General features: G+C 53.4%; 1 protein-coding gene across 3 annotated transcripts; it reads right to left on the bottom strand.

The window, feature by feature from the left end:
- Window positions 1–4,219: 4,219 nt before the first annotated feature.
- On the bottom strand, window positions 4,220–9,635 carry LOC100272386 (uncharacterized). Of its 3 annotated transcripts, none has more exons than XM_008668198.3 (6): window positions 8,964–9,635; window positions 6,821–7,035; window positions 5,924–6,107; window positions 5,760–5,845; window positions 5,094–5,185; window positions 4,220–4,941 (listed from the first exon to the last, which is right to left on the bottom strand). In XM_008668198.3, the coding sequence occupies exons 1-6, from the start codon at window positions 9,312–9,314 to the stop codon at window positions 4,682–4,684; spliced, it is 1,188 nt and encodes a 395-aa protein (XP_008666420.1). In that variant the 5' UTR covers window positions 9,315–9,635; the 3' UTR covers window positions 4,220–4,681. The 3 variants fall into 3 exon arrangements, with proteins under 3 accessions (XP_008666420.1, XP_008666417.1, NP_001140338.2); XM_008668195.2 differs by having other exon boundaries at window positions 5,924–6,110; window positions 8,964–9,604; NM_001146866.2 differs by having other exon boundaries at window positions 4,262–4,941; window positions 5,924–6,152; window positions 8,964–9,609.
- Between the last annotated feature and the right edge of the window lie 15,690 nt (window positions 9,636–25,325).

The raw sequence follows: 25,325 nt of genomic DNA, 5'->3' as shown, positions 1-25,325 counted from the left end.
CAAATAACACGGTGATTTGAGGGCACTTTGTGTTCGAACAAGTATTGTTTAGAATGGTGTAAATAATACTACAGTTATGTAACGACATTTTTAAACTATGGTAGGGAGGGTGGGGTGGTGTTTGAAGAAGGACGGATGGATCCAGCAGCGACGCAGCGCACACGCACGTCGATTGCCGCCGTCGCCGTGCACGGTTGGTGCAGGCGGTGCGCCATCGTATCCAAGGCGAACGGAAGCATGCATCATCAGTGACGACGCACTCGCGCCCTCCTAATGGCGCCAAAAGTTTGGCGCGCTCGCGGCTGCGGTGGTGCCATGCCATGCCCCCACTCGGTTGCCATCCCATCCCATGTTTGCCTTGTACTTACTCCTCGCCCTCCATCCGCATGCACCTTGCAGGCTTCGTGTCGTGGACGGACATGGGGTCGTCGCTAGTATAGTAGTCAGGCGGACCTGTGCTGTGAGGAGAGTGGTACGTGCGTCCACGTCGTGATACCACCAGCAACAGCAAGCAGGTAGAGCAGGCTCGCAGCAGCTAGCGCACCGGAGACGGAGAGCGGAGACGACCGGATGCGTGGTGGATGGCAAGACAGACAGACAGACAGACAGACAGTCGTATGCTTGGACCTGACTGAACGTCTCACCTACCGTAGCTAGCTAGCTAGCTGCTGCTACTGCCACACACTACTACGTACTACACTGCAGCGCTCTCTCCACCGTATCCATCATCTCCATTTGGGTGGGACACACCGAATTAAGCTAGCTGGTTCGTTCCTTGCTCTTGCCGCTGATATATGGCGCCTGGCACTGGCAGTCAACAAGACAATGAACAACGAACGCAAGCTAGCTAGGGCACATGTAGAGGTGGGTGTTGGTACACGTGCTGCAATGCCTGCTGCGGCTCCTTCCTTTGCCCGTGGCCGTGGGTGGGAATCGAAGCAAAGCAAAGCAAAGCAAAGGCGTGTGTGGTGCATCGTGCATGGTGGCATGTCGTCTGCCAGACAGGTAAAGTCGTGTGTGGTATGGTACCGCACGAGCCACGACGCAGCAGAGCAGTGCAGTGCAGCACACGTTCGGGGCCGACAGCGCGGCATGTGCGAGGCGTGGCGTGCATCCACCGGATCTGCACTGCAGCAGGTGCCCCGCCGCCGCCACTGCTGGAGAGGAGAGGAGAGGAGGTTCGCGCGCACACTTCGGCGATACCGTAGTGCTTCTTCTACGGCAGCATCGTGCTCCGTCCAAGTCCAAGCCAGCCTCAGACGTACATTACATACGTGGGATTCTGGCAGCCTCTGCAGGCGTGCTGTGGTTTGGATTCTCTTCTTAGTTCCTACTTCGTCTTCGACGGCGGCAAGGCGACAGTGAATGCCCGTGTCGTTGCCGACCGGCCCCCAGCATGGTCGTGGTACGTGTTGTTGTCCACAGAAATTGGCGGCCAGTTGAGGATCGCGTGATGTACCGCCACGGAGCTGAACCTGGACCGCTTTACGACGGCGGCGGCGACTTCTTCTACATGCGAGACTACTACGCCGTCGTGTCAACCGCATGGGCGGCGTGCGCGTGTGTGGGCTGCGCCGTGGATGCCTTGACGTGGTGTTCGACCGACGTAGTACGACGACGGCAATGCATGCAGGATCACACGGGGGCACGCCACGCTGTTAATAAGAGGACCTGCATCAAATTGCAACAGGGATTGAATAATCTATATATATCTTCTACAAACTTACAAATTGCAACCAGCTGTTCATATCACGTGAAGCCAGGGGCATTAGAGACCCAGGCCAGCAAAGGGAACCGATCAACTAAGTGCCATTGTGCCTCGAGGGGACGAAAGGCCCTAATCACTTTCCTTCATAATTTCCCTAGACACGGGGTTGTTGACCTGAGAGCACCTAGAGGGCTGAATAGTTGATTCTGTAAAATTAAACACTTGGTAGCCACAAAACTTAGTTATAGAAGCGGTAGTGCGACTAAGTAGTTTTGAGACGAGTTCTTGTGGACAAAACAATCACAGATAATGCAACACAAGAGACACACGATTTTATCCCGTGGTTCGGCCAAGTAACACTTGCCTACTTCCACGTTGTGGCGTCCCAATGGACGAGGGTTGCACTCAACTCCTTTCAAGTGATCCGATGATTAACTTGAATACCACGGTCTTTATGACCACCTCAACGGGGACTAGGTTCTTTGGAACCGAACCTCAGTAAAATAAATCACCGTGTTCATCCGCTTTATCTTTTGGTTGATTTGTTTTTCCTCTCTTTCGGATTTCGATTTAATTATAACGCTAACCCCGTCTTGTAGTGTGTGCTTAAGTTTATAAATTTTCAGATTCCGCCTATCCACCCTCTCTAGGCGACCTTCATTTTTTCAGCCAAAAAATCTAGCCTAGAATACATTCTAGACCAAAAATATAGTACAAAAGACTTTCTACTTGCAGCGATTGAGCCTGACGCTGGCAGCCTCTCTCGGTCGCTCACGAGAACTCACACTCTTTTAATTATTTTATGGTGTGTTTGGTTTGAGGTTAAAGTAGGATGAGTCGGGGGCGCCACCGTCCCCTCGATTTTTTGGGATCTCGCCACCCCCAAAAATCATTTCGGTGTTCACCTCGCCCCCGTTTAACTCTCAACCAAACACTATAGAAAACGTGGCCGCCTCATTCCATCCCTCTTTGTACATTCAACCAAACACACCCTTACAAACATGTACAGCTGCGCTTCCTATGTTGGCAGCGACATGACCGTCTCTCTCCAGTTTTCTATCGCTATCTACGCCTTCAGGCTCCACGAATTCGACAAGAGCACAAAACAGCAACCTCCGAGGCGGTCGGGCGGGCTTGACTCGGGCATCCACCACCGCCAGTCTGGCCTCCGCCTCCACCATCCGCCTCCAGCCTCCCTGCGACCCTATAGCAGTGTCGCGCGCGGGGGCTGGCGCCATGCCACCTCCCAAATCCACCCCTGTCATTACATCTTCTTCCAAGCTATATAACTTTCTCAACTTGATTATCTTTTTTTGTTATTCATAGGCGAGTGCAGAGTGCCTCCTTGGCCAATGAACAACGACCACCTGAGCGGCGAGCGTTGTGTCCTGAGTGTTGACTGTCTGCTGCCATGTGCTCGTGATTCTCCTCTATTGTGAGTAATTGTTCCCGAATATCTAATCCACTTTCCCTACTTGTCATAGTTTAACTGGATTGTTTTAAATGTTACTCTCTGTTATTAAATATTTATCATCCGTTGTTTATTTTTAAATAAAACACGAAAAAAAAAATCAAAAGATAGAATAGTACATCTCGGACGTTAATTTTACGGAACTCCACCACTACATGCATGGAGGCGTCAAAAATTGGGAGCGTGCATTCCCGATTCCTGTTTGTATAGTATTACTTGCATCCGGATCAAATAATAAGAACACCAACAGAGTTAACGAGAGAGAGAGACTGTCATGTAGCATGCGAGGAAAACAGTGGAGAAGGAAAAGAAGAAGAGAAGAAGAAGCACGGGCCTTCAATAAATTTTCAAAAAAAAAAGGACGATCGTAACAACACGACGACGCAGCAGCTGCAGGTCGATGGGCGGGTGGTCAGATTCAGTAGCGGCGCACGAGGCCGGTGCAGCGGTCCTTGATCCAGCGGAAGCCCTTGCGGAGCGACGCCTTGACCCTGGCCTCCACGGCGTAGGCCTTGTACCCGGCCACCCTCCGCCGCCGCTTCGCCTCGGGGTCGCCCGACGACCACCACGACGCCGCGCGCCCCTCGCTGCCGCCCCCGTCGTGCGACGCCGCCGGCTGCGCACCGCCCCGGAACTCCTCCTGCAGGCCCCTCATCGCGCTCTTGCAGGCTCTGGACGGACGTGGGAGGCCCCGTGGCGCCCGCACGTATATCTAGCGGCGAGACGTGAAAAGGCTGCTTTCGTCGCTGGTGCTTGGCATGGCATTGGCATTGGCATGCCGCTTCTTCTGGAGAAATTTTAAATATCGAGCAGGTGAGGGCGGCACGCTGCGCTGACGCTGAACGATGTCTCCGATCCCAGCAGCTGGTGCGAATTGAATTGTTTTAGCGAGAGTGGAGGAGCAGTGGGCGCCCCGTCCGTCCCGCAGCTGCTCCTCTTGCCCGGGACTGCCTGCAAGTGGAACCAATGCCGGGCATCCATCTTGTTTTCGCAGCATATACCCAATTCTACTATAAAAAAAAGAGAAGTTCCATTGAATAACAGGTGACTGACGGACTTGTGCACTATAACATGAGAAAGATACATCAGCATCCTATATTATGAAAACAAATAAACGTTGTACTTGGGGGTAACATAGGCTCAGCATGTTCGTCCATGGCACCTCTGGACTCCGGTGAGCGACATCCAATACAATACATGAATGAACACACTGAGACTTCTCAACTCTAATAGTTACCTTTCAATTTTGTCCTATTTTTGCCTCTTTCATTCCAGTTCTACATCTGCCTTTTTCCACCATCCATCTTTACTTTCCCACAAAACAAACCTACAACAGTTACAACTTATTGGAGGCACGGAAGAAAAGAAAAAAGTTAAAAATGCAGGCTTATAATTCATACAACCCCCGTTACGAGAGGGCACTTGGTGCACCAGAAGGGGGTTCAGTTTGTACGGCGAGGCGGTAATCATACTAAAAAAGAAAAACCATTTACAGCCGCGAGTCATCTCCACATCGTACTGGAACGGGAGACGAAGAACCGGAAGTCCGGATGGTCTACTCGTATTCTGCGGAGCCAGCTGTCAGCCTCCTGCATCAGTGAGGTGACGCGGTCCTGTTCTTGGGTTCCGTCAGGTATCCAAATGGAGGCACGGAATTTGTACGGTGCCAGCCCAAAGGTAGGCAAAGATAGCTTCCCAGATGCAGCTGTGCAGCGGTTGATCCCCCCAAAGCCAGGGCATGCTGGCGTAGGAGGGTCACAATCTGCAAGAACAATGAGAGTAAGAACTCTACATGCAACAGATGTGAAATCTGAAGTTGCGTCTATAGGGGCAAAATGTCACGCGGGTGGCCATTGCCATCTGCCCGAGGCAAAAGTAAAACCCCTATGGCGCTACAAGTCACTTAGTATTTACCCTTGCAAGGCGTTGCTAGGCAATGGAATGTCAAAAAACAGGCATCGAGATCCTTCAGTGTTGGCCCTGTTGGAATTCTATATATGGGGTACCTGCAATCGGAAGCATGAGGATGAAACCAGTAACGTATAGAATCATAGCAACACCAGGTTAGCAGCGTTGCTCTTCTACACAGGCTGTATCTTATGCTGGAATCCAGCACAGTAGGCAAGCCATTGTTAGGCATTGCAACTGGTAGGCATCCTCTGCATGGGCCAACACAGTTGGCAAATGTCATAACTCTGACCATCGCAACAGCATCGTTCTAGTTTCTACAAATCAAAATGGGGTGTACAGAAAAAAAGAAGCATGACATTAAGGCAATGAAACTAGATGTTAGCATTAAGGCAACCAACTTAATGGTGGTATCTTCTGAAAACATCAAGCAGCTCATAGACAACAGCTAAAACACAAGAAAACATTGGCCTTCAAAAATTATTCAACACATTTTATTTTCAAGTGGAAGCTAGAAGACAGCATTGACCTCAGAACTAGAGCAATAGCACAAGACATATCATACATCATGGTGAGTCCAGCAATACAAAATCATATTTCATCACGGCCTTACCATTGAGAAAATGCAAGTAAAAATCGAGTGAACAAAAGATAACTACGATAGAAACATACCATGCAACAGACATCCAGCTCGATGGCAGCAGATCACAGCTTTTGAACGTCTTCAGAGCTGGAAATCTATGTGCAAGAGTTGATGCCTGAAACCCATGCATAGTTACATTCTATACACAGGCCATCTTTAGTAAGCATTAGTTCAAATAAAGAAAAAAATGTACCTTGTCTGTCAGAGGCTCTCTACCATATGGAGGATCCCTCTCCATATACTCAAATATTGGAAAGCTTGAAGATGCATCACCTTTACCATCATCACTTCGTACGCCACCATTTTCCAATCGATGTGTACCTTCTAGTAATGATGAGACTCTTAGCCGCTCAACATCATTCTCAATGCTGCTCTCACTGCTAGTATCCATAGATTCCCCATCACTTTCATCCCCAGGACGCCTTAAGTAAGCGAGAAAATTAACTAGAAAAAGTTATACACTATCAAAGACATCACCAAGGTGATAAAAGCAACCATACTGAACGTCATGCTGGTTGTAGCTATCTACTCAGAACTTCTCTCATTTGTTTATTTCATTTAATTTCTTTGCATATATGCCCACCAAATTAAAGTCACATGTACCAATGCCTAGTGAACATCAGGTGATACAAAAATAACAACTCTCATCTCAGTGTTCTTGCAAGTTAACAGAGAACAAATCTGCAAAATGTGGTCACATATAGAATTTCTTGATAAAATCATGTTAGTAAACCTCAGCAACGCATAACACAATTTGCCTCGGTAGGGCATAGGCCAATATAACTACAATGAAAAGCTTGGAATGCTTAATCTGCCTTAAGCTCTTATTTACTTTCATACAGATTTAGATGTACAAAAATTCGAAAGCATGGAGCACCATTCCATCAGTATTCAACCTAGTTTTATGTATATGTATATATGTACGTATGTATATACATATATATGAAAATAACAAAGGTCAAACTAAGCATAGCAAAGACAAACAATGAACCCATTTTGGTACACAGGTTGGCCCCCTTAAGGTTTAAGTTCAATGGAAACTTTCTAGACATCATGACTCTTTGTAATTGTGAAACAGAATAGGATGTACCTGTTTCTTGAAGCTGGTCTAGATGGGTCCGCAAATAGTTGGATAGCAGAAAGATATGGCACATAATACTGAATAACAGAGTCACTGTCATTTAACACCAGTGGAACACCAGCCCCGTAAGCACTCCATTCCCTGAAAGATTCCCAAAGATCTCCCAGAACGAAATAAGGCCGTGAATCCATAGAATCACCACCCCGCCGCATCCTTAGGCTTGTCTGCAGTGGGAAAAATTGAAGTTAGTCAGCAGCAGAAAAGAAAGACCATTCCTTAAATAGGAGTGTTATTTCAACCAAAAACTGAAAATTGACATGGATGAAGAATATAGTAGTACAAGCATTGTTACTATATACATGATATAGCAACAAACAGTGTCGTCCAAATTGCAGCTACCTAATTTGTCAGAGATCACTTCACACAAATGCAAAACCTAGAGTTAGAGATGTACACGCGCACACGCAATAACTGAAGTTGTAACACGCGGTCAACTGGAAAGTGTGCCTATTCAAACAGAGAATTTTGCAAACATAGCACCGTCTACGGTGGGCTTCAGAAACTTGGCACTGCCGTCGTGGCAATTGCATTCGTGGCATTATAATCCTACCCGCTTTGAACATTTAGCATCGGTCCCTCTAAATGGTCATTAGCACATTTCCTTTTCTCTTCGTGCCCTCGCGCCGTTACTCCCCTGGACGCCGTCATCCTCTATCGTTCTCTCTGTTGTTCTTTGACTGGCCGTCGTCTTCCTCCCTCCTTCCTCCCTCTCGCGTCTTGGTCCTCCTCCTCCCCTTCATCGAAGGGATCCATCCAAGGCAAAAGGGAACGAGAGAAGCAAACAAAAAATCCCCAATTCCTCCTAGATCGATCCACCGCCGACGAGACGAATCCAATCCAGGAGCTATCGGTTGGAATTGGATTCACGCGCACGCGCCCGCTGCCACTGGCCGCCGCCTAGTCTCGGCCAGCCGGCCGACCGGCCGCCCTTCCCGCCCGCGCGCCTTGCCTTGTATGGAAACACGCAGCAGCAGTCGCAAGCGCGCAGCGGCCGCCGCCTCCTCGTCCGCCTCCAAGCGCCCCCGCCGCAACTCCTCCGCCTCCTCCTCGGCGCCGCCGCGCTAGCAGCCACCGATGGAACCATCGCCCTCCTCCCGCCGCCGCTCCCGCGCCGCCGCCGCCGACAAGGGCAAGGACCCCGACCCCGCCTCCTCCGGCCACCCTTCCCCACCCGCCCCTGACAATGACGCCGACGTCACCTTCCCCGAGCCCTTCACCTCCGCCAGCACCGCCCTCCAGGGCCTCCTCCGCAGGCTCGGCGCCGGCCTCGACGACCTCCTCCCATCCTCCTCCTCAGCGCCCTCCTCCGCCACGTCCGATCACCTCAAGAGGACCCTCGCCGGCCTGCAGGCGCACGGCGACGAGTCGCGCCAGCTCCAGTCCCTCATGCAGCTCTGCGAGATGCTCTCCATCGGCACCGAGGACTCGCTCGCCGCCTTCCCGGTCGACGCTTTCGTCCCAATCCTCGTCGGGATGCTCGGCCGCGAGGACGAGCCTGCCACCGCTGGTGCCAGCCCCAACGTCATGCTGCTCGCGGCGCAGCAATTGCCGCGATGACGGCGCCCAGGGAAGAAACGGCGCGAGGGCAAAACGGGAAGATAAAATGTGCTAATGACTATTTAGAGGGACCGATGCTAAATGTTCAAAGCGGGTAAGATTATAATGCCGCGAATGCAATTGCCGTGACGGCGATGCCAAGTTTCTGAAGCCCGTCGGAGCCGGTGCCATGTTTGCAAAATTCTCATTCAAACAGCGTGAACTACAAAACATAGACCCCAAGTGCCATACGGAGCAGCAGTGGTCATCTTCGTCTGATATCAAGGGACGATTCAGGGTTTCAATACATAACGATCGACCAGAGCTAAACGGTTACTCGAGACTAAATTCCAAGCCACGGTTCGTTCTTTAATCCTAAGTGCAGCGTTTCTGCCGACTAATCTGCTTGGCTCTGCAAATGCACTAGAGAAATGGCACAGATACTGCAATTCTATCCGTCAGATCCCCTTCCCTACCAACCTCAGCAGACAGCTCTAAGAAGTAAGACCACAACACAGCAGCCTACTGAGGTGGCGAAGAGTAATCCCGATGATACCTTGGGCAAGTACTGCGCGGTCACGGAAGGCGTCGTGGAGGTGAGAAACCTCTCCAAATTCCCCGCCGCCGTGGACGCCACCGACGGCTTGGACGAGGTCGTCGACGAGGAGTCGTCAGAATCCACCCGACTGTCCACATCCGCCGCCGAGGCCAGGGCCCCCGGCGGCGGCGGGGGCTTCTGCCGTGCCGACCGCGGCGACGGCGACGGTGACGGGGACGGGGACGCGGACCGCAACCGCTGTTGCTCCTGCTGCTGCTGTCGACGTACGTGAGGAGGGTTGTAGAACCGGTTCTCCGGCACGCCACGAGAAGTGGAGGAGGAGGCCGCGGCGCCGGATGGGCCTGCCATGTCGGCAGCGGCGAGAGGGGCGGGTATGTGGCGGTGGGGCTGGGCTAGGGTTTTGCGCGGTGCCGGGGATTGAGGAATTGCGGTGATTAGGGTTAGGGTTTTGGTCGCTTTGAGCGCTTTTTTAACACGCTGGGTTTGGATCTGAAAGCGGCGAAGCGACTGCGCGAGCGTGCGTGGTCGTGCGGACGAGGAGGAGGCGAGGAGGAGAGACGCAGGGGCTGGAGCCAGAGCGCGGTGGGCGCGTCACACCGCGCGGGACGCTGCTTGTTTCGTGTCTTCCGTCTCTCGCTTGATGAAGCCGTAGAGAGTAGAGACGTATTTCTCGTCGGTCAATGCAAGAAAGTGGCCTTCAATTTGGCATACTCGTCTACTACATTTAAATTCAATTCTGTAAATAATACAGTCTAAAAAAAATCAAAATTTTACTCTCTAAATACTCATTTGCATAAAATCCTTTTTTATATATTTTCAAACTCCAACAGACTTTCTATATCTTGCTTTTACTATAGAGAGTTATCGAGAACTTAGAAACAGAATACTCGAAATAAGGCATATAAAACCTCCTTGACCAACCAAAGTCTCGCTGCCGAGCAAGACCGCATGGCGATTATCTAGGTCCATGCCGAGTAAGACCGCGAGGCAGGCCGACCATCCATGTCCCTGCCGAGCGAGTCCGTGAGGCAGAGCGACCAACCAGGTCCTGTCGAGCCAGTACACGAGGCGAAGCGACCACCCAGGTCCATGCCGAGCCAATCCGTGACCGACCATGCTAGTGCCAAGCAAGCCCGTGAGACAGGGCGACACCTAGGTCCCTGCCAAGAAAGTCAGCAAGGCAGAAACCCAAGTCAAGCGTCGCGAAGTCCACACCAGCTAGGACAAGACATGACACCCCAAACTGTCACGCCCGGTTCTGCGGGCAAAACCGAATGCATAACATATGTGGGTCAGGATCCATTTCCTACAAATATGTTGACGTCGCAAATGTAATATATCAAAAGACAATGCAATAAAGGCGTAAAGAGAATAGAGTACTTTATTACATTATCTGAATCATTGTATATTTAACAAGTATCAACATCAAAGTAGGGCGGAATTAAATATGAGCACTATTCCACATGAAGGTGACTGGCACATCGTTAGATGTTGGAACTTGCTCTCCCGAGCAAGATGATCCAACAGGGGAGTGAAAGTAATGCAAACGAGGTTTTAGCTCAGGAAGGCAATTGCCCTGTTAATCTAGCCTCTCAAGGGCACCGTGCGGGGGTATTTATAGGTGCCTGAGTACCCAACGTCTTGGATTAAGGACGCATGTGCCCTCAGGCGCCTAGGTCATCCCCGGAATATTCCCATAAAGTAGGGTTACAGACTGTCATTACAGAAAATCCTTTACAAATCGGGCCCGTAATACACTCAGCCGCGCGGGGCCTGTTACAATGGGCCGAATTCCACGTGGGCCTTCGTGTTAGACGAGGACGCGAGACGGGGCGACCTCGTCGTAGGCCTTCGTCTTGCGACGTGTTGGACGAAGGGTGGAAACTGTCGGTCGCTTCGCCTCCGTTGGTGCGGCGAGATCGGCGAAGGCATCGAGCGAAGGGTAGCGTCTTCGCCTTCGCCCCAACATTTACCCTCCGAGGGACCAGTTCGACGAAGTCATCTGGTGCCGAAGACATCGCTAGATGGTGGAGACGCTGCCCTCGCTCGAAGTGGTTCCGCGGGGGTTTTTGATGTGACCGTTGACGGACGCGGCACAGTTGGACTGCGGGTTTCCTGAAGCGTCGCGTCCTGTGTATAAAAAGGGGGCGGGGCGGGGCGGGTCAGGTACTCTTTCTGCGCGCCACAAAACCCTAGCCTCCTCTTGAAACCGTTTGATCGCTCGCCTGCCCTCCTTGCTCCTGCTCATCGAAGATCTGGCCCGCGTGAAACAGACCGCCCCCCGCCGCCGACGGTACGTAGCCATGTCGTCCTCTTCCTCTTCTGCTGCCGATACACCGCCGGCTGGCGCATCATCCGAGGATACACTGAGCAACGTGGCGGCGGAGGAGTTGCGTCCTGGTGATACCGTGGAGTTTGGCGTCTCGCGGATGTCCTCGGTCCGCGTGCAAGATATGCAACAACTTGGATATTTTGGCAGCGGAGTGGGGCGTGTCCCGGGAGCGGAGAAGGTCCCCGAGCCAGAAGGGGAGTTGGTCGTTTTTAGGCTTTTTTCGCCGCTGGCCTTCGTCTGCCTGCGCATCGATTCGTGGCGGAGGTTCTACGGAGATTCGAGGTCCAGGTCCACCAGCTGACGTCGAATGTCGTGGTGGCCCTGGCGAAGTATGTCTGGGCGACGACTTCATATGGCGGTCAGCCCTCTGTGGAAGTCTTCGTAAAACATTATTGTCTGCATTGGCAAAAGAGGAAAATTGGACATGAGATTGCACAATTTGGATCGTGCACATTTACGCCAAAGACCGGCAAGACTTCGATGGAAGTCGTGGAGTTGGTTCCCTGCGCCTGCAATAAATGGGGCAACTGGTGGGAATTCTGGTTTTACGTTTCCGAAGGCATAGTCGAAGACCACCCAGGGCTCCCCGTGGCCGTCATGTGCTCGCATTATTACGTAGCGTACCCGCAGTTTGAGGTAGCAGAGGATGATGAAGACGAAGGAGCCCTTCGGTGCGCTGCCCGCATGAGTAGCGGGCGCGATCTTGTTGAGGAATTTATCGGGTATGGGGTATGGCCCTTGGCGCATGGCTGGGCGCTGGGCGAAGTATGCCCTCGTGAGATACCCTCCCGGGGCGGGCAGCTGGTGCGAAGTCCTGCCTTCGCGCTGGATTTGCGTGGCCGAGATCCCGCCGCGTTCGTGCGTGAAGCGGAAGTGTTGGAACTTGCTCTCTGTTGCAAGGGGATCCAACGGGAGGTGTAGTGACGTAAACAGGGTTCTCGCGCAAGATGGCAATAGCTCTGCTAATCTAGCCTCTCACGGGCACTGTGCGGGGGTATTTATAGGTATCTGAGTGCCCAGCGTCCTGTGTTAAGGACGCATGTGCCCTCAGACACCTACGTTATCCCCAGAATATTCCCATAAAGTAGGGTTATAGACTGTAATTACAGGGATACCTTTACAAATTAGGCCCGTAACACGCAGCGGCCACGCAGGGCCCGTTACAATGGGCCGAGTCACACGTGGGCCTCCATGCTGGACGAGGCCGCACGGTGGGATGACCTCATCGCAGGTCTTCGTCTGATGTCGTATGGGGCGAAGGGTGTCCCTGCCCGTTGTCTTGTCTCTGTTGGACCAACGACTGCAGCGAAGGCCTCGAGCGAAGGGTGGCGTCTTTGCCTTCGCCCCAACGGTGCGGCGAGGATCGTGGGGCGCTACGTGCCGAAGACAGAGGGTCTACAGAGCTAGGATATCCGTGGGTCCAATTACAGGTTGAATCGAGTGTTCGAATTGAACCGGTTGTCGTACAGTGGTTATCCCGGGGAAGACGCCGCCGACCACCGCGGGAAGAAACCGATGGGCGGGACCAAGGAAGGGCCTTCGTAGGATGCTGCCCCGGCCCCTAAGAGGAGGAAATTAGGTACTACGGTGGGGGGAATGGGGGTGTCTGATAATTTTGCTGTGGAGTTGATGGGGACATGCACGGCCCCCGGGGGAAGGATGTCTTCGCCCGAGCTCCGGGAGTCTTCGGCGCGAATGCTGGAGGTTACCGAGGGTCGATGGCCAAAGAATCTTCCGATCCCCTGGACGGAGGGCGAAGACATGTCTACATCTCGTATAGCTCGTGGCTTGAGGATTTTCCCTTATGGACGAAATATTGCTGTTGTTATGTCGGCAGTGATGAACAAGGACCGTCAAGACGCTGCGCAGAAGTGCCGGGCGGTTATCAGGATCGCAGATCCTAGGCGTGGGGGAGCGTGAAGGCTGCGACCCCCGGCAGCAGCCAGCCGATGCCGGTTGCGAAACCGGCTGCGCCCGGATCCGGCAAGTCGTCGGCGAGCGCGAAGACAGCCGCCGCTGGCAGGACCAAGCCTCCCCCGGTCGAGGCTGCGAAAGGACGGGAGCTGCCCTCGCCGGGAAAATGTGTTGCCGACTTCGGCACAAACATCAGCGTGGAGGACTATTTTGTTGGTAAGTTTTTTTTGGAGGTCTTCTGACCGGCAATATATTGCAGGGCCGAGCGAGGGACAAATGGTTGTTGTCCCGCCTTTGGTCGTGATCACTTCGCCATCGGCGGTGGTAAGCGCAAAGGGAACCGCACAGGACCCATGGGCCGCCTTCTGCGCAAGCGGCGAGATTCTGACAGCCGCTGCAGCTAAGGACGTGGCGGGCACCATGTCCCAGCGGCTGAGGGAGACATCGCAGCGGCTGTCGCAGCAGCTGAGTCAAGTAAGTTGAGCTGGACTTCGGTGTTTGTTGTTTTCATGAGGAGTTGGGTCTCATGTGTTTTTGTCTGGCGGCCGACTTCGCCGACCGTGTTGCGTCTGGTGTCCTGACTGCGGACGTGGCTGCCGAAGTCGAGAGACTTCGGGCGCAGCACGCGGATGCCGTCCAGGAGAAGTCGGCTGCGGAGAGCAAAAACCGCAGGTTGGCGGAGAAAGTGGCCGCCTTGGAGGCCGAGAAGACAGACCTCCGGCGCCAGCTGGTGGAGGAAAGGAAGGAGGCGAACCAGGCCATCGCTGAGGCGCAGGCGGAAGCCAAAGTGGCGCGGGCGAAGGGAAGTCTCGCCAGCCAGCGCGCCGAGGAGTGGGAGGCGAGGTTCAACGCTCTGCGCGGCCGCGTGGACAAAGCTGAGGCCTCTACGCGCTCGGAGGTTGAGCGGACGCTCGCATAGTTCGTGGACTCGTACCACGAGCTAGGTGCGCGTACTGCTGACTTAGAGGTGCCCGACCGGGAGGCGGGCCTTCGCTTCCTCGAATGTTACAGGAGTTGTTGGTAATCCCGACCATCGTCGAGGGTTTCATGTCCTTTGCCTCCCTCGTCACCTGCGAGGGGGCCATGAATGTGTTGTCCCGTGAGGGCTGCAGACACTAAGAGGTCTTTGACCAATCAGACGAGAGCTTTGAGCGCGAGATCTTCAAGGCCGAAGACCCCGTTGTGAAGCAGTCAGCGGGGGCACTTTTTGATAGGATGTGGGGGGCGCATGGTCGGGAGGCTGTCAGGGAGCGATCCGACCGGGCGAGAGAGCAGGTGAAGGTTATTATTTTTGTGTGGTTGGTTGCGTGTGGGTATGTGTAGTTTTTGCTGAGTGAATGTGTTGTTGCTGCAGATGGAGCGTGACGAGGACGTCGAGGACCTTGGAGGTCTGGTCGGCGCGCCGCCCGAGGCTGCGGAGGTCAATCTGGTGCTGCCCTCGGATGCCTGTGAAGGCCCCTCGCCCGTGCCCGTGCCTGCTATGGCCGGCGAAGACCCTGTGTCGGCCCCTGCGCCGACGGTCGAAGGTGCCCCAGAGGTGGTGGCTGAGCCGGCAGTCGAAGACACCACGACCGCGTCCGTGCCTTCGCAGGTGGCTAAGTAGTTAAATGGGTGCAGGGGAGTTTGTAAATTTTGTCTACGCGTTACTGAACCTCGATTGCTGCGCAGGTTCAGGGTTTTGGGCCTGCGCACGCAACCGCTACTGACAATGCTAATTTTGTGGCGGCTTCGACCGTGGTTGCTGAAAATGATTCTGATGTTTCTATGGCTAAGTTTTTTGAGTCTGATGATTCTGGGAGTTCGGTTGTGTGGTCGGAAGAGTCTTCAGATGAGGACTTGGATTATTTTGCGGCCTTGGATGTGGCTGCGGCGGAGACTTCTCCGCGTGTGATGGGTGCTGAAGTTCTTCCTGGTCCGAGTGCTGGGCGTAGGCGGCGAAGGGTGGTGGCGAAACGGAGGGTGAGTGAGGTGGAGGGTGGTCGTCTTCGTGTGGACGGGGCTAGCAAACGGGAATTGTTGTCCTCGCCGGCTGGGGCGAGTGTAGGTGAGGGGGAGTTGCGAAATCTTTTTGAGGGTGAGGAGCTGAGGATAATGTTGTTCAACTACAGGGAGACGGGTATCATCCCGAAGGTTGAGCCAATGTAAGCTGCGATGCCCTCGCTGTATGTATGTAACCGTAATTTATATGAAGCTGCGTGCCTTCGTTGATCTGGTCGTGCCCGTAGGCGACTTGTGCGCGGGGAACCTTTTGGAAAATACTTCGATTTTGCGTACTTATTATGCTAGTCCGGCTGCACCCATAGGCGACTTTTGCACGGAGAGTCTTTTGTAGAAGACTTTGATTTTGTGCACTTATTATGTTAGTCTGGCTGCACCCGTAGGCGACTTTTGCACGGAGGGTCCGGCTGCACCCTTGGGCGACTTTTGCACGGGTAGTCTTTTGGAGAAGACTTCGATTTTGCGCACTTATTGTGCTATTCCGGCTGCACCCGTAGGCGACTTTTGCACGGAGGGTCCGGCTGCTCTCTTAGGCGACTTTTGCGTGGGTAGTCTTTTGGAGAAGACTTTGATTTTGCGCACTTATTGTGCTATTCCGGCTGCACCCGTAGGCGACTTTTGCGCGAGTAGTCTTTTGGAGAAGACTTCGATTTTGCGCACTTATTGTGCTATTCCGGCTGCACCCGTAGGCGACTTTTGCATAGGGGGTCCGGCTGCACCCTTATGCAACTTTTGCGCGGAGTGTCGCACGCGAGGGTAGTCAGCGCTGCCCCTCGCAGTGACTTCGGTGTGGTCGAATGCCGAAGACCGTCGATGCGGTCTTTTTCGACATTGGCTTAGTTTTTTGCGAGGGATTTTTGCTTGTATATTACATGGCGCCGCCTCATTAAAAACCTCACCCCCCTGGGAGGAAAAGAGTGCGGGCCGGAATAATAATGTTTGGTGAATTACAAGGGCGTGATGGCCCTGAGGAATTAAACAAAAAATTTGCAAAGATTATCTATATTCCAGGAATGTTCCAGGTCTTCGCCAGATTGTGTTGTCAGTCTGTACGCGCTGAGAGACGACTTCGTCTTGACGATAAATGGTCCTTCCCACTTTGGTTCCAGCTTACCCCATGACTCTGTCTGGGTTGTGCGGACAAGTACGAGGTCCCCTTCGTTGAATTCTCTTGGGACGACTGCGTGGTCGCGCCAGGCCTTCGTTTGGGCTTGATATTTGTCGAGGGCCTGCAGAGCGAAGACACGGTCTCCGTCAATGAGGTCTTTGGAAGTTGGCTCGTCGACGTCGGGTACTGCTGAAGCGCTTGTCCGTGGGGACCCATGTTTGATTTCCTGCGGGGTCATGACCTCCGATCCGTATAGCAGGCGAAAGGGGGTGAAACCGGTCGCCCGACACTCGGTCGTGTTCAGTGCCCAGACTGCTTCAGGTAGCAGGTCGGCCCATTTGCCCTTCTTGTCGTCGAGGAGCATTTTCTTGATCGTCGTGAAAATCTTACCATTGGCACGCTCCACGACGTTGTTGGATTGTGGGTGGTACACTGAGGCGAAGGCAAGCTTGGTGCCAATGGAGAAGCAGAAATCCTTAAAGTCTTGGCTGTCAAATTGCTTGCCATTGTCAACTGTGAGCTCGGACGGGACTCTGAAACGACAAACAATGTTTTGCCAATAGAATTTCTGGGCAGTCTTCGATGTTATCGTGGATACCGCCCTCGCCTCGATCCACTTGGTAAAATACTCGACGACGACGAAGGTGAACTTGAGGTTCCCTTGGGCCGTGGGTAGTGGCCTGACAATGTCCAGGCCCCAGCGCTGAAGGGGCCACGTGTGGGCGATTAGCTTTGTGAATTGCAAAGGGCTTCCCGAGCATGGAGAAAACTTCTAGCAGGCTTCGCATGACCTTGTGACCCGATTTGCGGCGCAGATCATGGCGGGCCAGTAGAAACCTTGACGGATCACCTTTGCAGCTAGGGCCCTAGGCCCTGCGTGAGAGCCGCAAGTCCCGCTGTGGACTTCACGCAGGATTTGGACGCCTTCGGTTTCGGTGACACATTTAAGCATGGGTTGGCTGATCCCCTTCTTGTAAAGCTGGCCTTCGATGAGTGCGAAGTCCCGGCTTTGGTGTTTGAGGCGCTTGGCCTCGTTGATGTCGGTTGGATGATAGTACCCCTGCAGGAACAGGGTTATTGGTGCCCGCCAGTCTTCGGTCATAATGAGGTTGACTATGCGGTGGCCCTCGCTGTCATCGGTTATTTGGAGGCCCTCTGGGCTGCGGACGGCTGGCGTGCCGATGACATGGTAGAATACGTCGGAGGGCAGGGCCTCGCCTCTGGCGGCTGCCTTGGCCAATGCGTCGGCCTCCTCATTCTTGGCTCGGTCCACGTGCTGCAAGGTGAAGCCTTTGAATTGCCTCTCGAGACTGCGGATAGCCGCGAGATACTGCATGAGTGCGGGGTCCTTCGCTGCATAATCTTTCTCGACTTGGCCGGCGACTACCTTGGAGTCTGTTCTGATGATGCAGGTAGTGACACCAAGTGCCCTTAGCTTGCGAAGGCCGAGGATGACAGCTTCGTATTCTGCTATATTGTTTGTGCATCTGTCAGACTCCAAAGCAAAGTTGAGGCGTGCTGCATATCTATGCTTGACCCCTGTGGGTGAAGTAATGACTGCAGCTGCGCCTGCCCCCGCATGGCACCATGCGCCGTCGCAATGGATGGTCCACACCTTCTCTGCGGACGTGTTCGGCTGCGTTATTGGCCCGGTCCAGTCGACGATGAAGTCTGCCAGGACTTGTGACTTGATGGCTGTCCTGGGCTCGAAGGTGATATGGTAGCCGGAAAGCTCGGCTGCCCATTTGGCAATCCTGACAGATGCCTCCAGATTTCTAAAAAAATCGCCGAGTCCCCTGTTTGAGGTGACCCGTACCTTGAACACTTCAAAATAATGGCGCAATTTGCGCGAAGCCATAACAACTGCGTAGGCAATTTTTTCCAGTTCCGTCATGTTGCATTTTGATGTCGTGAGTACTTCGGAGACGTAATAAACTGGACATTGCCTGATCGTGCCCTCTTTGTCCTGCTCTTGAACTAGTGCTGCGCTGACCGCATGCGGTGAAGCTGCGATGTAGAGCAACAGGGGTAGCGAGAGGTTGGGGCTTGTAAGAATCGCCAACTCTGACAGGTGCTGCTTTAATGAAGTGAAGGCCGTCGCTTGCTCTGGTCCCCATGCGAAGTCTTTTGCGCCGCGGAGTGTTTTGAGGAAAGGTAGGCTTCGCTCTGCGGACTTGGAGATGAATCTGTTGAGGGCGGCCAATCTGCCTGTCAGTCGTTGGACGTCTCTGGCTGACTGCGGGGGCGTCATGTTGATGATGGCCTGGATTTTGGTCGGATTGGCTTCGATCCCGCGGTGCGACACCAGGTAGCCCAGTATTTTCCCCTTGCGAACGCCGAAGACGCACTTTTCGGGGTTTAGGCGAAGTCGTGCGTCCCGCATGTTCGCGAACGTTTTTGCGAGGTCAGCCAGATGGTCTTCCTTGCTTCTGCTGGCGACGACGATGTCGTCCACATACGTAAATATGTTTCTGCCGACTTGGCTCTCGAGCACCGTTTTGGTGAGCCGAGAGGATGTGGACCCAGCGTTCTTAAGTCCCTCCAGCATTCTGATGAAGCAATACGTGTCGAAGGGTGTTATGAAACTGGTGCTGGCCTTGTCTTCCTCCTTCATATATATTTGGTGGTAGCCGGAGAAGCAATCAAGGAGTGACATGACTTCGCACCCGGCTGCACTATCGACGATCTTGTCGATCCGAGTCAGCGGGAAATTGTCCTTGGGGCAGGCCTTGTTGAGGCTGATGAAATCAATGCACATCCGCCACTTGCCACTCTTCTTCTGCACCATCACTACGTTGGCGAGCCTCATAGGGTAGGCGATTGGCTCGATAAAGTTGGCCTCAAGCAGGCGGTGTACCTCGGCCTTGGCGGCTTCTGTCTTCTCATCAGACATCTTGCGCAGCCGCTGCTTCTTCGGCCTCACCGAAGGGTCAATTCCCAAGCTGTGCTCGATGATAGAGTGTCTGACTCTGACCAGGTCGAGGGCGGACCAGGCGAAGACGTCTTTATTTTTGGATAGACAGGAGAGGAGTCTCGCCTCGTCATGCGAAGTGAGGTCTTTGCTTATGATGACTGTTTGCTTGGGCGTTTGTAACACCCTGAATTTGGGGGTATAAAATTTCTTTGCTCATATTCACAAATTCAGGTGTTACTTCCTTTTCTCATCCTTCCTCATTCTTTTCTTTCTCATTTCTATAGGAGATAAGTGCTTATTTTATTTGTAATTATAGTTTATTATGTTAAACCCTAAGGGAGTATAAATTGTTGCATCATGTTGAACCCTAGATTTCACTTTTGCTTGGTGCATAATTCTTGGAAGGTTTGGTTTGAATTTGTGGCTTGTTTGAATTTGAATCAAATAGGGAAAGTAAAAAGAAAAGGGAAAAACAATTCAGAATAAAAAGAAAAGAGAAAGAAGCCCGCCACCCTGCCCCCCCTCGGCCTTTCGGCCCAGTCGGCCCATTCCCCCCCCCCCCCCCCCCGCGCGCCTCTCTCTCCCCCTCCTCTCTCTGCCCCGGCGGGCCCGCCTGTCAGCGCAGCTGCCCCTCTCGCGCGCCCGCCTCCGCTCTCCCCTCTCTCTCTGCTCGCGGGCCCGGGCTGTCAGCCCCGTCGTCCCCGCGTAACCGCCGCCGAGCTGCGCGCGCCCGCCTTTCCCGCGCCCACGTCGCGCGTGGAGCTCGGAACTGACCCGCCCCTGGCCACTTGAGCCCCGAGCCCCACTTGCCCTCTCCCCCCTCCCCCATTTGCGCTCCAGTAGACCCTCTTCCCCCCTCGCTGCGCGCACGCAGAGCGCCGCCGCCATAACCTCCGCCGTCCCGAGCTCGGTTCCCCGTCGCCGTTGGAGCTCCGCCGCGCCCTTAGCCCCGGTGAGCTCCGCCCCGACGTCCGCAACCCGGAACGCGCCCCAATTCTCCCTCCCCCTCCCTATTTCTCTCTGCCCGCGCTCACCCGTCGTTCCCCGTGCAGCCGCGGAGGTCCCCCGTCGTCGCCCCGGGCCACCGTCGCGCCATTGCCGCCGCCGAGGAGTCCCCGGAGCCCGTCTTGAGGTAAGGGACCTCTCCCGCCCCTATCGCCCTTTGTTTTGCTCTCTGCCGCGTGTAATCCCTCGCCGGAGTAGAGTAATCCCGCCGCCGAGCCGCTCCGCCGTGAACCGTCCCCTCCGGTGCCTCTGCCCCGACCCAGACCCCACCAGAGAACTCCCCGCGCCCTCCCCAACCTTCCCGGCCACTCAGGTCGCCCCAGAGGCCCGCCAATCGCCCGCGCCCCTCGTCTCCGGCGAGCCCTCCGCCGCGGGGACGAGCGCCGCCGCCCCAGCTAGCCGTAGGAAAGACCCAGGCCGCCCACCCGATCCCCGCCGTTCATCCCAGATCGGGCGGCCCTGATTCAACTCACCCGGACCCAATCCTAGCCGTCCGCCGGAGATCTAGCGGCCCAGGCCCACTTCCCCCCTCACCCCGTCTCTCTGCCCGCCGGCCCCGCTTGTCAGCCCGCCCGCGCGCGCTCTGCCCGCCGGCCCCGCCTGTCAGCCTGCCTGCGCCCTCGCCTTGCCCGCCAGCCCCGCCCGTCAGTCGCCCAGGCCGCCGCGCGCTCGCGCGCCCGCCCGCAGGATCTAATCCTGGCCGTTCGCTTTAGATCTGACGGCCGTAGTAGCCCGATACCCCTTCGCCTGTGTTTTTTCTTAAAGAGACCCCCGGTTTTCTGGAATTTGAACCCGTCGTCCCTGGTTTCTCGCAGTTAAGTCCCTGGCCCTTTTATTTAATTCAAAATGCTCATGATGTTTTTGTCTATCTATTCAAACAATGTTTCTCTGCTGTTTCCATGTACCAATTAATAGTTAATCACCAGGATAGGATTAAGGCTATTGGAACCCTATTTGAGATAATTAGAAATTGGTAGACTTTAATAAAAGTTGGATTACTTAAGTTTATGGACTTAAACACCTAAATTTAGGAACTTAAAACCAGGTAATGATTTAATTCCACCACTGACTTAAACTTGATTAGTGGGTAATGAATCACTTTGTATAGTCCTCTACCCCAGACCTAGGGAACACCAGAGTGCCTATCCCTTTTCAACTATGAACTTGTGATCTCTCTCTGCTGCATTTGTTTGGTATGTTTCTTTTGTTTGTTATCTTCCCAAGTGCATAGTGTGAATGATTACTTTACGTAGACAACGAGCAGCCTGTGTTTCCCGAGGAAGTTGCAGAGGAAGTCCCTGATCAGCAGTTTGGTGAAGGCAAGTGTCCTCTGTCCTATTATGTCCTATTCATTTATAACTTACTACCCCACACTACTTACTTGAAACCTAAGGATTGACTAGCTTTACATTTTACTTTATCCTTGATGACCTTATGGGCTATTATGGTTAGCACTTTGCTATTGCTTTAACATAATCAATGAACATGATGTGACCATTTATGATACTGTTATCCTGATGATGTTGATGATCTTGTGATACTCTAGGGGGCTCAGGCTGTTTTCCTGAGTACCTCTCCGTAAGGACTGGTTCGTTGAGAGACCACCCGGGATAACAGTGCAACCATGAGGGTGAAATGGGATGCCCTTAGCTGATTAATTAGATGAACTAGAGGTGTAGTTGCTTAGCCGTCGTGCCGTCAATGGGGTCCAGGCACAGTGCTTGCTCTGCCGAGGCTGAGTGCCGAGGTTCTTTCGTTTTGCTCTTTGTTAGTCACTCTCCTGCGGGGAGGGGTACTGTGTTTATCAAACTGGAGAAACCTAACGGGCAGCTATGATCTCTAGGGAATCTTTGTAAAAGCTACGTAGTGATGCCCTGCCGGACCACCTAGGTAGTGGTCAATGGGGATTAGCTCTCCCCGGGTAGAAAGGGAATCATGACTCATGGGTAAAGTGTGCAACCTCTGCAGAGGGTAGTGAAACTGGTATATCAGCCGTGCTCACGGTTAAGAGCAGCCTTGGGATCCTCTTTGATTAGAGATACAGATGGTTCGAGATACAAGGATTATGTTATGGTTATGGTTCGAATATGACGATGATGTTCCTCGATGAGGAAATGGTTTACGGGTTGGTTAATGCTAAAATCTGGCTTCTACTAATGATAAATACTTGACCAACTAAAAGCAACTGCTTGAGCCTAACCCCCACATAAAGCTAGTCCACTTCAGCCAAACGGGACATTTGCTGAGTACGTTGATGTGTACTCATCCTTGCTTTACCAGAAAACACCAGGTTGTCCGCATTGTAACCACTGCTCAGGAGAAGGTGAAGCCGTGGAAGGAGACTTCCAGGAGTTCCAAGACTACGATGAATTCTAGGTGTGGGTTGGCGGCAACCCCCAGTCAGCTGCCTGTGAAGGCCTTATCCTTACTGCGTTTCGTTTAGCACTTTGATTTACTTGTTAAGACAATGACTATGTGGATGTCTATGACTCTATGATGTAATAAGTACCCCTTTTATGTTATTATTCGAGCATTGTGTGATGATGTTCATTTATGTAATCGCTGTGTACGTGAGTTCTGATCCTGGCACGTACATAGTTCGCATTCGGTTTGCCTTTCAAAACCGGGTGTGACATAAGTGGTATCAAAGCCCATGCTGATTGTAGGACCGCTGACCTAGAGTAGCACTGGTCGTATTAAGGACTATTGACCCTCCCCCTCACCTTGACCTCTGTTGTTACTTCAAAAGTCGGTCACCTCGACCAACCCTATGTTTTACTATCTATCTATACTATACCTTGTAAAATTTTTTATCTTATTCTGTCTTTGGTTTATTCACTTGTCATATTAGTTCTGTTCTTACTCTTGTGCTTACGGTGTCTTTTGTAGATGGCTCGTCTTAGACACACTGCACGTAAGTCGGTGATTCCTTTCCTGCCGTCTCGACTTGCGGAGCGTCCACTGCACCGCACCGTGTCCGGTCAGTCGAGTCACCTGGAGAGGCTGCACCACCGCCTGCGTGAGGAGCAGGAGCGCCGGCGTCAGCACAGAGAGCAGCAGGGCTCTTCCTCCCCACCCCAGCGAGAGGTGGAGTCAGTGAGGCCCCGTTCCTCTGTTGCCCAGCTGGAGGCGCCCCCTGCACCACCGCGGGACGTCCCGGCTGTTGGAGGAGCTACTGGAGGAGATCCTGGAGGAGACCCCGACGACGACGACTCAGACCACAGCACGGAGTCCTCTGAGCCGCAGGAGGCGGAAGGATGGGTCGCCCGACCCATCACCCGTGACGCCGCTCGCGGTTGTCACTTCCACGACGCACTCGACACCTTGCTGCGCCAGGCTTTCGACCGGCACACCTGGTCGATCGAGTATCGTTGTGTAGTCTACCAGCATAGTCGCGGAAGGTACCCGGACCGCTGGGAGGCTACCTGCCTAGTTCGCCGTCCGGAGGATGATCTCCGGGGTGCGGAGGTCGTTTCGGAGCACTATTCCATCTCCGAGAGGGACACTGCAGAGGCGGCTATGCAGGATGCAGCACGGCGTGCACTCTCCCAGTACTGTTCTTTGTTCGGTGGCGTGGCCGACGGTCTTAACCTTCGGTACTACCCCCGCCTCCCTACTGGCAGCACAGAGAGTGTGGTTGTCTCACCTGTTGGTGAGGCTAACCCTAGGTTGAGCAGCACAGTCAACCTAGTCGCAGTGCTTAACACTGAGCTGGATCACTCTCTGGACGAGCTAAGCAGGGCTCGAACGGAGATTGCAGAGTTGCGTGCTGAGCTGGCAGAGCGCCATCACCAGGAGGGTGGTTCCCCCGCTCCTGTTGGGACTCAGCACCCATACCGCTCGCCGCCACGTGGTCACCACACTTATGGTTCCCCTGTCTGTAAGACCAGGATAGACCTGGATCCTTAGATCGTTAGCGTCGGAGTTTGTAATAATTCTTAAGTCAGATGTCTCAGTCTTAGGTAGTCAGTTTAGTTTGCTTATCAGCTGCTTCTGTTTAGTTTAGTTTGCTTATCAGTTGCTTTCATGCTTGTTATGATGAACTTGTGCTGGATTTGGATCTTTGTAATGACTGTAGCCAACATGTGGGTTTCCCCTGCAGTTTGGCTTAGCTAGTAATGTTAATGAAGTCAGTTGCTTAGTTGGGAAACCATTTACTCTTACTTTCCTTTCTTATCTGAGGAGCTGTGTTGAGTCATGAATGAGGATCAGTGAAGCTCTTTGTTCACTCAGTGTCATGAAGAGTTCTGCTTTCTCTTTTCTTATGCTGAAGGATTGTAAGATCAATGCTGATGTATGAATGTCTTCCACAGATGTCTGACAACAGGCGCCGATGCAACAGACGTGCTCAGCTAGAGCAGCATGACCAGCAGGAGGAAAATCAGAGGCAGCCTCCCCCACCACCCCCGATGTCAGTGGAGCAGATGTTCTTGATGCAGACCCAGGCAGTGCAGGCCATTGGGCAGACTCTGGCAGCCATGCAGTAGGCTCAACAGCAACCCCAACCCCAATTGCAAGTGCAGATGCCCCAGATGCCACGAGATAAGCGTGGTGAGTTCATGAGAGGGCACCCTCCTACCTTCGCCCATTCTGCCGATCCCATGGATGCAGAAGACTGGCTGCGCGCAGTGGAGAGGGAGCTGTGCACCGCCCAATGTGACGACAGGGAGAAGGTTCTGTATGGTCCCCGCCAGCTGAGGGGAGCAGCCCAGTCCTGGTGGGAGTCCTACCTCGCCACCCATGCTGACCCTGAAGCCATCACTTGGGAAGAATTCAGTGAGAGTTTCCGTCGGTACCATGTGCCAGAGGGACTGATGATCGTGAAGAAAGAGGAGTTCTTGGCTCTGAAGCAGGGACCCCTGTCTGTTAGTGAGTACAGAGACAAGTTTCTGCAGCTGTCTCGTTACGCACCTGAGGATGTCAACACTGATGCCAAGAGGCAGTACAGGTTCATGAGAGGTTTGGTGGATCCCCTGCATTACCAGCTGATGAACCACACCTTTCCCACCTTCCAGCACCTGATCGATAGGGCAGTTATGACTGAGAAGAAGCGTAAAGATATGGAAGATCGGAAGCGCAAGATGAGTG

Source organism: Zea mays, chromosome 1, assembly GCF_902167145.1.
Source record: "Zea mays cultivar B73 chromosome 1, Zm-B73-REFERENCE-NAM-5.0, whole genome shotgun sequence".
In the NCBI taxonomy this organism is placed as follows: Eukaryota; Viridiplantae; Streptophyta; class Magnoliopsida; order Poales; family Poaceae; genus Zea; species Zea mays.
This window is presented reverse-complemented; position numbering and strand designations above follow the sequence as displayed.